The sequence below is a fragment of the Salvelinus alpinus genome, chromosome 4, assembly GCF_045679555.1.
Source record: "Salvelinus alpinus chromosome 4, SLU_Salpinus.1, whole genome shotgun sequence".
In the NCBI taxonomy this organism is placed as follows: Eukaryota; Metazoa; Chordata; class Actinopteri; order Salmoniformes; family Salmonidae; genus Salvelinus; species Salvelinus alpinus.
This window is the reverse complement of record NC_092089.1, coordinates 46,706,327-46,720,019: the sequence shown is the minus strand read 5'-3', so window position 1 is coordinate 46,720,019 and position 13,693 is coordinate 46,706,327. Positions and strand designations below refer to the sequence as shown.

Sequence of the window (13,693 nt, the reverse complement as noted above, 5' to 3'; positions counted from 1 at the left end):
AGATTTTGACCTAATTATCACATAACAGCTAACCATTCATTATTGAAAATATAACTATCAAACCTGCATTACAAAGACCCCGCAGCTGAAGGTGTCTTGCTGCAGGGTGTGAGTTAATACCCCTCCTTTCCACTTTATGTCCACCCAGTCGTCTTATCCATGGCAGGATCTCATTTTGAAGTATTCTCTTTTTTATGTAAACATAATGGAATTCTGATTAGTTATAGGCAAATGAATACACAAGCCAAATGTGTATGCTGTTTTCCTTATCACTATAATCTAGTAGTAATTTAGTAGTAGAGGTAATTTAATTTACGCCCCATTCTACACACAGCCTAAATTATAGGCACTGAACCATTTACAGGACAATAATAAACGTAGCATATAGGATCCAACCCTATCACAGAGTGAATGAATGTAGAGTGTTTGTAGACTTTAAGAAAATAATATGAAGTAACAGTTTCATCAGTACGTGCTTAAAGAAAGTCATATCACAAAGATCACAGATGACAGTGCCCACCAAATCTATGACAATAGAGAAGGAATTGTAATCACCAAAGTGTGTTTGTAAAAATAATATCTGAAAATGTCAGCTGTTGAACATAATACTTATATTTGCAATAGCAATTTATGATATATGCAGTTGAGGAATATTCCATATACCAACACTAAATGTAGGACGGACATAAGACATTCCCACATACAGTATTTTTTATAATTTTTATTTCACCTTTATTCAACCAGGTAAGCCAGTTGAGAACAAGTTCTCATTTACAACTGCGACCTGGCCAAGATAAAGCAAAGCAGTGTGACACAAACAACAAAACAGAGTTACACATGGAATAAACAATCGTACAGTCAATAGCACAATAGAAAAGTCTATATACAGTGTGTGCAAATGAAGTAAGATTAGGGAGGTAAGGCAATAAATAAGCCGTAGTGGCAAAATAATTACAATTTCGCAAATAAACAGTGATAGATGTGCAGAAGATGAATGTGCAAGAAGAGATACTGGGGTGCAAAGGGGCAAAAAAATAAAAAATAAAAAATAAATAAACAATATGGGGATGAGGTAGTTGGATGGGCTATTTACAGATGGGCTATGTACAGTTGCAATGATCTGTAAGCTGCTCTGATGCTTAAAGATAGTGAGGGAGATATGAGTCTCCAGATTCAGTGATTTTTGCAATTCGTTCCAGTCATTTTGCAGCAGAGAACTGGAAGGAAAGGAGGCCAAAGGATGAATTGGCTTTGGGGGTGACCAGTGAAATATATCTGCTGGAGCGCATGCTGCGGGTGGGTGCTGCTATGGTGACCAGTGAGCTGAGATAAGGCGGGGCTTTACCTAGCAAGGACTTATAGATGACCTGGAGCCAGTGGGTTTGGCGACGAATATGAAGTGAGGGCCAGCCAACGAGAGCATACAGGTCACAGTGGTGGATGGTATATGGGGCTTTGGTGACGAAACGGATGGCACTGTGATAGACTGCATCCAATTTGCTGAGTAGAGAGTTGGAGGTTATTTTGTAAATGACATCGGCGAAGTCAAGGATCGGTAGGATAGTCAGTTTTACGAGGGTATGTTTGGCAGCATGAGTGAAGAATGTTTTGTTGCAAAATAGGAAGCCGATTCTAGATTTAATTTTGGATTGAAGATGCTTAATATGAGTCTGGAAGGAGAGTTTACAGTCTAACCAGACACCTAGGTATTTGTAGTTGTCCACATATTCTAAGTCAGTACCGTCCAGAGTAGTGATGCTAGGCGGGCAGGCAGGTGTGGGCAGCGATCGGTTGAAGAGCATGCATTTAGTTTTACTTGCATTTAAGAGCAGTTGGAGGCCATGGAAGGAGAGTTGTATGGCATTGAAGCTCGTCTGGAGGTTAGTTAACACAGTGTCCAAAGAAGGGCCAGATGTATACAGAATGGTGTCGTCTGCATAGAGGTGGATCAGAAAATCATCAGCCGCAAGAGGGACATCATTGATGTATACAGAGAAAAGAGTCGGCTCGAGAATTGAACCCAGTGGCACCCCCGTAGAGACTGCCAGAGGTCCGGACAACAGGCCCTCCGATTTGACACACTGAACTCTATCTGAGAAGTAGTTGGTGAACCAGGCGAGGCAGTCATTTGAGAAACCAAGGCTGTTGAGTCTGCCGATAAGAATGCAGTGAGTAGGCCTCCCGAGTGGCGCAGTGGTCTAAGGCGCTGCATTGCAGTGCTAGCTGTGCCACTAGAGATTCTGGGTTTGAGTCCAGCCTCTGTCGCAGCCGGCCGCGACCGGGAGACCCATGGGGTGGTGCACAATTGGCCCAGCGTCGTCCGGGTTAGGGGAGGGTTTGTCCGGCAGGGATATCCTTGTCTCATCGTGCACTAGCGACTCCTGTGGCGGGCAGGGCGCAGTGCACGCTGACACGGTCGCCAGGTGTACGGTGTTTCCTCCGACACATTGGTGTGGCTGGCTTCCGGGTTGGATGGGCATTGTGTCAAGAAGCAGTGCGGCTTGGTTGGGTTGTATTTCGGAGGACACATGGCTCTCGACCTTTGCCTCTCCCGAGTCCGTACAGGAGTTGCAGCGATGAGACAAGCCTGTAACTACTCCCAATTGGATACCACGAAATTGGGGAAATTGTCTTTTGTCGATGGCGATTATGATATCGTTTAGGACCTTGAGCGTGGCTGAGGTGCACCCATGATCATCTAGGAAACCAGATTGCATAGCGGAGAATGTACGGTGGGATTCAAAATGGTCGGTGATCTGTTTGTTAACTTGGCTTACGAAGACCTTAGAAAGGCAGGGTAGGATAGATATAGGTCTGTAACAGTTTGGGTCTAGAGTGTCTCCCCCTTTGAAAGGGGAGATGACCGCGGCAGCTTTCCAATCTTTGGGGATCTCAGACGATACGAAAGAGAGGTTGAACAGGCTAGTAATAGGGGTTGCAACAATTGCGGCAGATCATTTTCGAAAGAGAGAGTCCAGATTGTCTAGCCCGGCTGATTTGTAGGGGTCTAGATTTTGCAGCTCTTTCAGAACATCAGCTATCTGGATTTGGGTGAAGGAGAAATGGGGGAGGCTTGGGCAAGTTGCTGTGGGGGGTGCAGAGCTGTTGACCTGTGTAGGGGTAGCCAGGTGGAAAGCAAGGCCAGCCGTAGAAAAATGCGTATTGAAATTCTCGATAATCGTAGATTTATCAGTGGGCATGCTTATTTAAGATGGTGAGGAAAGCACTTTTAAAGAATAACCAGGCATCCTCTACTGACGGAATGAGGTCAATATCTTTCCAGGACGATTAGAAAGGCCTGCACGCTGAAGTGTTTTAGGGAGTGTTTGACTGTGATGAGGGGTGGTCGTTTGACCGCAGACCCATTACGGATGCAGGCAATGAGGCAGTGATCGCTGAGATCCTGTTTGAAGACAGCAGAGATGTATTTAGAGGACAGGTTGGTCAGGATGATATTTATGAGGGTGCCCGAGTTTACGGATTTGGGGTTGTACCTGGTAGGTTCCATGATAATTTGGGTGAGATTGAGTGCATCTAGCTTAGATTGTAGGACGGCCGGGGTGTTAAGCATATCCCAGTTCAGGTCACCTAACAGTACAAACTCTGAAGATAAATGGGGGGCAATTCATTCACATATGGTGTCCAGGGCACAGCTGGGGGCTGAGGGTGGTCTGTAACAAGCAGCAACAGTGAGAGACTTATTTCTGGAAAGGTGGATTTTTAAAAGTAGAAGCTTGAACTGTTTGGGTACAGACCTGGATAGCATGACAGAACTCTGCAGACTGTCTCTGCAGTTGATTGCAACTCCACCCCCTTTGGCAGTTCTGTCTTGGCAGAAAGTATACACATACATAGAGGCATTTTTCAGCTATGATTTTACCATTCAGAATCCAGAATGGATATGACAATGGGGCCAGCACAGGATGTAATACATCCTTACAACAATCTACTTTTTGATCTTCTTGACCTCTTATCTGGTAAACTGCTACTGTGTGTCAAGAAAAGAGCCCCAATTAGGGGTTAGTGTACTCCAGTAAAAAAGGTCTGGTTTAGATGAAAAACTATTGCCCTGTGTCCCCGTTCATAGGGGCATGAGAGACTAGTCAGTGGTAGAATTGAGTTGGCACTTTATTTGCCCAAACACCCACAGACCCACAAGGTTGAGGTTACTCATGGACAGTAATTAGTATTCTTTTTTTTTGTTGCATTGATGCATTGTCTTCTAACTGTCCAAGAATAGGATCCAAAGTTTTAGGAAACATTTGTTCCCATAAATACAAAGGAGGATGTCTCTCCTCATACCTCTGGCACTTTAGCCAGACTGCCAGACTGTGCACCACAGAGCCAATCAGGAGAGAATACATACAGGTCAACAGTGCCAATTGAAAGTCAAGGGGTGTGTCTGTGCCTTTGGGATTACTCTTTCTTTACAGAGAACCCCTGTGGTTCAAGTCAAGAGCTACCCTTCCCCTTCCAGTCTGCTCTGCGCATATCTGAACGTGACAGAGCCAGCAGCCAAGAGAGTTTTTTACAGTATGTCATGAAAAATTATTACACTTATGAATGTATGTGAAATGCTAATATGTATTAGATCCAGTACAATGGAATAACTAAGACCTGAATTTGAATGCAGTGTGTTCCGATTCCTCCTTCTCTTTCTGTCCAGCAGGGTCAAGCAAAAACACTTGGCCTGATGGTTCATGCAGATACTGGGGAAGCAATATAGAAATGTATTGATCCCTGAAATGATTTTTCTATTAAATGACCCATATCACAACCCTCATACCTCTTCACAAAAATTTACCCAAATCAATTTGGAAAAAGGATTTTACTCACAAAAGACGTAGGAAAATGGACAAACTAAAGGGTGTGCAATATAGAAGGATAGTCAGTGGACATACTGCACCTTGTTTGAAGTCATTAGGTCACAAGACCAAGGAGCTATTGAAATTTTACATTTAGAAAAATTCATATAAAAACGTGTGAGATGAAAATGGACAAACTAAAGGGTGTGCAACGTGTAGGCCCACTGAGTCGACATTCTGAACCTTGTTTGAAATCACAAAGTCACATGACCAAGGAGCTATTGAAATTCTAAATTTTGAATAATTCATGTAAAATCATGTGAGATGAAAATGGACAAACTAAAGGGTGTGCAATATAGAAGGGCAGTCATTGGACATTCTGAACCTTGTTTGAAGTCACTAGGTCAAAAATGTAAATAAATAATTTAAAATAGTGCAAGATGTAAATCAACAAAAAAAAGTGTGTGCAATGTGTGTCTATGCCATCGGGTTAGCTACAACCAGTTTTGAAAGTTTTAGGAGTAATGGTTAAAGAGCTATTGAAATTTGAAAAATTTGATTTGTCACTATGTTGACGGTCCCTAACTGCTGTTGGTTGACGTAAGGAAAACTACAGGCGAATATCCAACCTGAAACTGTCTTCACCTCGGTTGTTCCCCATGTGTAAATGGCAGAAGAGTGCCTCTGGTCCAGGGCGTTAGTGCGAGTTCCTCCACTAGGCGTTGAAGGCGCCCTGGAACAGAGCTAGCAGAAGGGTAGCTAAAGCAAACTATTGTCATTAACTCGTGACCGTAAGCCCGCCCCGTGACATCGTACTTCAAAACAAAGATGCATCTCGACTTTAGAAATGGAATAGTTCGCCACAATCAAAGATCACGCGGATACGGAAAAGCTGTAGAAACTGCATACTTGTCAAGTTCTTATCTACTCAAAGGTAGGAAAAGTTTTGATGAAGACATTAGACTTTTCAAAAAACCTTACAGTGGGGCACATTTGGCATAGGCTATAGCAGGTGTATTCAACTCTTTCTTATTCTACGAGGTCTGGAGCCTGTTGGGTTTCTGTTCTTTCTGATCATTATTTACGCAGACCTGGGTCTGAATCAGTCCCTCCTGATCAGAGGGGAACAAAAAAACGCAGTGGAACTGGCTTCGAGGTCCAGAGTTCAGTTTGACGGGGCTATACGTTTCGTTTGCATGGGTTATGCTTCATTCTAATTATTTCTAAAGCAGTTGACAAATCAATTAGATATCAACTCAATGAAAAATCGGATACTTTTTGTTAGTTTACTTCTGATACATTGTAACAACATTGTAACATAATTGTGACATCGACTGTCAGCTACTGATGCAATTTGTAATGCATCGCTGCGTTCTCTTCTTGTTCTAAAGCCACCCTTTTCCATTTTAGTCAACAAATGTTGAAGTTGTCATTTTGGCAATAGTTTTTCACAGTTCCTAAAATGATTTTGACCTCATTGCTTTCGCTTCAGATGTTGTCACTTGTTGTCCTGCTGATGTTTCAACCAGGAGAGGGAGGCACCTCACCTATCTCCTGTTATAATGATCAAGGGGAAGCTGTTGACTGGTGAGAAAACAGCTTTGGGCAGACTGAAGATTGAACTGATATGACCTTCTTCCCTTAGGTCTGTTAGCTACTTAGTCACAGACAGTGTGCATAGCAAGGTATGCAAAAACAACACAAAGTACTGAGAATCAAACTCTATCTCTCCTTCTCTCTCTCTCGGTTGCTTTCTCTCAGGTTCTATCTCTACAAACTCCCCCATGTTGATCGTGAATTTCCCAATGAAGGACAGAGTTATCTACTGATGGACAAAGGGAGCGAGGGATGGACGGATGGAAAAGTGTTGGTGAATGACAGCACTGGAGCCCTGGGGAGGACAGTGGGCCAGCTGTATGAGCAGGGGAAGGTCTGGTTCCTTCTATTATTAATATCAGACCACATTTGAATGAGCTGTGAAACTTAAAGGGAAAATCCACTCAAAAACTATCTGTTGATACAGGCCCAAAAGGTTTTTTCATGTTGATATGGCCAGTGACACTTTGTTTCATGGAAGTACAATATCTTGAAACTTGACTGCTGACATGCAAACCATTTTGGGATTGTATCAACAGTGGACTAATGAAAAAAATACCAAAAGATAGTTTTTGAGTGTTTTCAAATCAAATCAAATCAAAGTTTATTTGTCACGTGCGCCGAATACAACAGGTGTAGACCTTACAGTGAAATGCTTACTTACAGGCTCTAACCAATAGTGCCAAAAAGGTGTTAGGTGAACAATAGGTAAGTAAAGAAATAAAACAACAGTAAAAAGACAGGCTATATACAGTAGCGAGGCTACATACAGACAGTCAGTTAGGCAGGCTGATTGAGGTAGTATGTACATGTAGATATGGTTAAAGTGACTATGCATATATGATGAACAGAGAGTAGCAGTAGCGTAAAAGAGGGGTTGGCGGGTGGTGGGTGGCGGGACACAATGCAGATAGCCCGGTTAGCCAATGTGTGGGAGCACTGGTTGGTCGGCCCAATTGAGGTAGTATGTACATGAATGTATAGTTAAAGTGACTATGTATATATGATAAACAGAGTAGCAGCAGCGTAAAAAGAGGGATGGGGGGTTGGGGGGGGCACACAATGCAAATAGTCCGGGTAGTCATTTGATTACCTGTTCAGGAGTCCTATGGCTTGGGGGTAAAAACTGTTGAGAAACCTTTTTGTCCTAGACTTGGCACTCCCGTACCGCTTGCCATGCGGTAGTAGAGAGAACAGTCTATGACTGGGGTGGCTGGGGTCTTTGACAATTTTTAGGGCCTTCTTCTGACACCGCCTGGTGTAGAGGTCCTGGATGGCAGGCAGCTTAGCCCCAGTGATGTACTGGGCCGTACGCACTACCCTCTGTAGTGCCTTGCGGTCAGAGGCCGAGCAATTGCCGTACCAGGCAATGACGCAACCAGTCAGGATGCTCTCGATGTTGCAGCTGTAGAACCTTTTGAGGATCTCAGGACCCATGCCAAATCTTTTTAGTTTCTTGAGGGGGAATAGGCTTTGTCGTGCCCTCTTCACGACTGTTGGTGTGTTTGGACCATTCTAGTTTGTTGTTGATGTGGAAACCGAGGAACTTGAAGCTCTCAACCTGCTCCACTACAGCCCCGTCGATGAGAATGGGGGCGTGCTCGGTCCTCCTTTTCTGTAGTCCACAATCATCTCCTTAGTCTTGGCTACGTTGAGGGATAGGTTGTTATTCTGGCACCACACGGCCAGGTCTCTGACCTCCTCCCTATAGGCTGTCTCGTCGTTGTCTGTGATCAGGCCTACCACTGTTGTGTCGTCTGCAAACTTAATGATGGTATTTGAGTCGTGCCTGGCCATACAGTCGTGGGTGAACAGGGAGTACAGGAGGGGACTGAGCACGCACCCCTGTGGAGCTCCAGTGTTGAGGATCAGCGTGGCAGATGTGTTGCTACCTACCCTCACCACCTGGGGGCAGCCCGTCAGGAAGTCTAGGATCCAGTTGCAGAGGGAGGTGTTTAGTCCCAGGATCCTTAGCTTAGTGATGAGCTTTGAGGGTACTAGGGTGTTGAACGCTGAGCTGTAGTCAATGAATAGCATTCTCACGTAAGTGTTCCTTTTGTCCAGGTGGGAAAGGAAGGTGTGGAGTGCAATAGAGATTGCATCATCTGTGGATCTGTTTGGGCGGTATGCAAATTGGAGTGGGTCTAGGATTTCTGGGATAATGGTGTTGATGTGAGCCATTACCAACCTTTCAAAGCACTTCATGGCTACGGACGTGAGTGCTACGGGTCTGTAGTCATTTAGGTAGGTTGCCTTTGTGTTCTTGGGCAAAGGGACAATGGTGGTCTGCTTGAAACATGTTGGTATTAGAGACTCAATCAGGGACATGTTGAAAATGTCAGTGAAGACACCTGGCCAGTTGGTCAGCATATGCACCGAGCACACGTCCTGGTAATCTGTCTGGCCCCGCAGCCTTGTGTATGTTGACCTGTTTAAAGGTCTTACTCACGTCGGCTACGGAGAGCGTGATCACACACGCTCTCCGGAACAGCTGATGCTCTCATGCATGCCTCAGTGTTGCTTGCCCTCGAAGCGAGCATAGAAGTGATTTAGCTCGGAACATGTTCCAGTCTGTGCTAGCAAAACAGTCCTGTAGCTTAGCATCTGCTTCATCTGACCACTTTTTTATAGACCGAGTCACTGGTGCTTCCTGCTTTAATTTTTGCTTGTCAGGAGGATAGCAGGAATCAGGAGGATAGAGTTGTGGTCGAATTTACCAAGTGGAGGGCGAGGGAGAGCTTTGTACGCGTCTCTGTGTGTGGAGTACAGGTGATCTAGAATTTTTTTCCCTCTGATTGCACATTTAACGTGTTGATAGAAATTTGGTAGAACTGATTTAAGTTTCCCTGCATTAAAGTCTCCGGCCACTAGGAGCGCCGCCTCTGGGTGAGTGGTTTCCTGTTTGCTTATTTCCTTATACAGCTGACTGAGTGCGGTCTTAGTGCCAGCATCTGTCTGTGGTAGTAAATAAACAGCCTTAACAGTTTCATTTGCAGTAACACATAGCAGTATTTACCATTGCTGAAGTTGTATTTTTGGTAGCTGGCCCCTCAGAATGTTTTTTGTCACAGTGGAATGAGACAGAATGACACAGAAAATAGAAATGTGGAACTATAACTTTTTGTGGGTTGTTTGTTTCACTGTCTAATTTTCACTAAGGTGCAATTGGAGTTTTATTTTCACCCAGAAAGCCATGATAAATAAATACAGCATATGACGTTATCAAAGAACAAACACTATTGACACTATAATCCTTGTTTCTGAGTTTAGAGTATACAATATGCATGGAAGTGTATATCTTCTGATGATGAGTGTGTGTACTTTCCCTTGCAGAATGATGACATTGCATACATCCTGTACAATGACCAGAGACCACCCGAGGAGGGAGAAAGAGGATTTGGTTTCCTTAGTAGCCGAGGTGGCCACACTAAAGGTCAGGACAATATAAACCTCAGCTGTATACTGTATACAGGCATCACGTTATAATATTAATCTCAGCACCCGGGCATCTGGCCAGCTACTCCATTTGTAGTATGTTAATGTTTTTGTCTGTCAATAAAGTACTGTTGTGAAATGACTCAGTGACTGGTATCTCCCTCTCTCCATCTCAGGTGTTGTCTTATTGGACAAGACACAGGGCTACTGGTTGGTCCACAGCACCCCTCATTTCCCCCCTGTAAAGGAAATAGGGAAATATTCCTACCCAGGTAGTGGTGTACAGAATGGACAGAACTTCATCTGTGTGACGTACCCACTGGAACGCTTTCAGGCCATTGGTAAGACTGTAATCCTGTAAAAGTAATTTGGAATACTATAGGTTTACCATAGAATTCTGAAAAAGGATCTTTGATTATCCACCCTGTTATAATGCATCAAACTGTGAATTGTTTCAATTTCATGCGACTGTTTCATGCTGAGACAGACTCTCTATGCGTACAACCCGATCCGACTGGGATATGTTCCCCATAGCGTCGGATAATAACATTGATGAATACGCTGACTCGGTGAGCGAGTTTATTAGCAAGTGCATCGGTGATGTTGTACCCACAGCAACTATTAAAACCTTCCCCAACCAGAGACCGTGGATTGATGGCAGCATTCGTGCAAAACTGAAAGCGCGAACCACAGCTTTTAATTATGGCAAGGGGACCGGAAACATGACCGAATACAAACAGTCTAGCTATTCCCTCCGCAAGGCAATGAAACAAGCTAAGCGTCAGTATAGAGACAAAGTAGAGTCGCAATTCAACGACTCAGACACAAGAGGTATGTGGCAGGGTCTACAGTCAATCACGGACTACAAAAATAAAACTATCCCCGTCGCGGACGACGATGTCCTGCTCCCAGACAAACTAAACAACTTCTTTGCTCGCTTTGAGGACAATACAGTGCCAACGACACAGCCCGCTACCAAAACCTGTGGGCTCTCCTTCACCGCAGCCAACGTGAGTAAAGCATTTAAACGTGTTAACCCTCGCAAGGCTGCCGGCCCAGACGGCATCCCTAGCCGCATCCTCAGAGCATGCACAGACCAGCTGGCTGGTGTGTTTACGGACATATTTAATCAACCCTTATCCCAGGCTGCTGTTCCCACATGCTTCAAGAGGGCTACCATCGTTCCAGTTCCCAAGAAAGCGAAGGTAACTGAGCGAAATGACTATCGCCCCATAGCACTCACCTCCGTCATCATGAAGTGCTTTGAGAGACTAGTCAAGGATCATATCACCTCCACCCTACCTGACACCCTAGACCCACTCCAATTTGCTTACCGCCCCAATAGGTCCACAGACAACGCAATCACACTGCACACTGCCCTAACCCATCTGGACAAGAGGAATACCTATGTAAGAATGCTGTTCCTCGACTACAGCTCAGCATTTAACACCATAGATACATACATGTGGTCTGCAGTTGTGAAGCCGGTTGGACATACTGCCAAATTCTCTAAAATGACATTGGATGCCACGTATGGTAGAGAAATTAACATTCAATTATCTGGTAACAGCTCTGGTGGATATTCCTGCAGTCAGCATGCCAATTGCACGCTCCCTCAAAACTTGAGACATTTGTGGCATTGTATTGTGTGACAAAACTGCACATCTTAGAGTGGCATTTTATTGTCCCCCAGTACAAGGTGCACCTGTGTAATGATCATGCTGTTTAATCAGCTTCTTGATATGCCACACCTGTCAGGTGGATGGATTATCTTTGCAAAGGAGAAAGGCTCACTAACAGGGCACAACATCTGAGATCGAAAAGCATTTTGTGCGTATGGAACATTTCTGGGATCTTTTATTTCAGCTCATGAAACATGGGACCAACACTTCACGTGTTGCATATATATTTTTGTTCAGCTTAAGATAAGTGTCATTAAATTGTGATGGGAGTTCTCAGTGGAGGCCAACTTCCATCGTCCTCAAAGCATTGTCTTGTCTTAAAACATTTTCAATGTCACGCTCGTGTGTAGAAACAGACCAAGGCGCAGCAGATGTTGAGTTCCACATTATTTATTAAAGTGAAAACTTAGAACAAACCAAATAATCAAAGAAACATGACTAAGTGATGCACCAACACAAAACACAACATAATATCCCACAAACACAGGTGGGTGAAACAGCTACTTAAATATGACCCCCAATTAGAGACAACGATTACCAGCCGCCTCTAATTGGGAATCATACAAATCACCAACATAGAAAATAAACTAGAACACCCCCAGTCACGCCCTGACCTACAACACCATAGGGAAACAATGGCTCTCCATGGTCAGGGCGTGACATTCAATCTCATCTTAGCCACAGTCAGTGGTCTAATACGTACAGGCATTTGTCTGCTACTCTGTTTGAAGAATTTAAAAAGTCATCATTCTAATAAGTAATGTAATAAGTCATAGATTAAGATAGTACTTGTCTTGGAGCTTGGTGCCTATTGAATCACACAGACAGACAGATTGATCAGTCAATTCATAATGATTTGCTTTACTTTTTACACAATTCATTGTTTGAAGTGTTCAATTGACATGTATTATGCTTTACATTGCAGGAGAGCAGTTGCAGATCAACCAGCCCAATGTGTATGACTGTGGTGTCCCTGCTTCCTTGGCCTCTCTGGTGCCCGCACTGGCTGACGTCTGTAACAACAGCCAAGGGCAGATGGCCTATAGCAACATACCGCACACCCAACCTGCATCCAATCGCAGTGTGACTCTCACCTCATTGGGTGGAACAGAGTTCATCAGCTTTGCCAAGGGGAGATCATTCAATAATGGTAAAGGAACAATTTAGAAACTATTTGTTTGTAAGTTTTTAAACTGTTGAAGTGTTGTTTCATGGTTAGAATGACTATTCATGTCATTCCCGTTTTGTAGTTGTGAATGACCCAACATTTAACCACAATATCCCCATTTCCCCTCCTGTCTCCCATTAGATCTGTACCACTCCTGGGTGGCTCCCTCCCTCCAGTCAGACCTCCTAGTCCAGTTCTGGATCCGCTCCACTGGCATCCTGCCCTCTGACTGCTCCCTGGGCTGGAAGGTCCTGGACATCCAGCTTATCTCCCCAGGCGGGAGGATCACCTTCAAGGCCTCCAACGACCACTCCAAGTGGGCCGTGAGTACCACCGGGGGTGGGGTGGATAGAGCTGCTGGCTGGGTGTGTGTGGGCGACATCAACCGGAACGAGGCTGAGGAGAAGAGAGGGGGCGGGACAGTGTGTCTGCAGGACGCCACGGTGTGGAAGGCCTATCGGACAGCGGTGCTGGAGTGTGAGATGTGCGGGGGAGGGACCAGCGGGTGTGATGTGGACGTAGAGGATGCAAGGCACTACCAGGAAGATATGAATCCGTAAGCATCAGTGTGGCAGCAGTGTAAAGTTACTAGTATGCACACAGTTCCCTGAGCAGCCTGGTGTATCAGTATTATTGAGCTCCATGAACAAGGTACCCCATAGAATGTTGATTAATAAGGTACCAGCATCTAATTCACTTTTTTTATGGCAGTTTTTATGGCAGAGTGTTTCATAAATTGCCATGAATAGAAACATACTTGAAAGGGAAGTGGCACTCCTATAATAATTCAAGAATGAGCACTTTGCTACATTCTGTGTAGTTCTATGAGTTGCTAATGACTGTAGGAAATGTTGATTGTGATCTCAGGTACATTTTATATGTGTCTGTTTTCAACCTTTTTTTATGTATAAATGATTTTATTTTAAATGATCGTGCACAAATATTTTGCATAAGGTTCTTCATTAAACTTCCTCATCCACCAACAAGCTAGATACTAAACCACAGTC

At 44.2% G+C, this 13,693-nt stretch overlaps 1 protein-coding gene across 2 annotated transcripts; it reads left to right on the top strand.

Annotated features, from left to right (window-relative positions):
- Positions 1 to 5,536: 5,536 nt before the first annotated feature.
- On the top strand, positions 5,537 to 13,676 carry LOC139573785 (deoxyribonuclease-2-alpha-like). 2 transcript variants are annotated; one of them, XM_071397644.1, is made up of 7 exons: positions 5,537 to 5,739; positions 6,298 to 6,392; positions 6,567 to 6,735; positions 9,735 to 9,834; positions 10,013 to 10,177; positions 12,444 to 12,668; positions 12,828 to 13,676. In XM_071397644.1, exons 2-7 carry the CDS (start codon positions 6,298 to 6,300, stop codon positions 13,244 to 13,246), a joined length of 1,173 nt encoding a protein of 390 aa, XP_071253745.1. In that variant the 5' UTR covers positions 5,537 to 5,739; the 3' UTR covers positions 13,247 to 13,676. The 2 variants fall into 2 exon arrangements, with proteins under 2 accessions (XP_071253745.1, XP_071253747.1); XM_071397646.1 differs by lacking the exon at positions 6,298 to 6,392 and having other exon boundaries at positions 5,538 to 5,739.
- The last annotated feature ends 17 nt before the right edge of the window (positions 13,677 to 13,693 follow it).

Excerpts from the sequence above, each read along its gene's own strand:
- LOC139573785 (XM_071397644.1), top strand. The coding sequence starts at position 6,298 with ATGTTGTCACTTGTTGTCCTGCTGATGTTTCAACCAGGAGAGGGAGGC. Across the intron at positions 6,736-9,734 it reads AGCTGTATGAGCAGGGGAAG|AATGATGACATTGCATACAT; the intron begins GTCTGGTTCCTT and ends TTTCCCTTGCAG. Across the intron at positions 9,835-10,012 it reads CCGAGGTGGCCACACTAAAG|GTGTTGTCTTATTGGACAAG; the intron begins GTCAGGACAATA and ends TCTCCATCTCAG.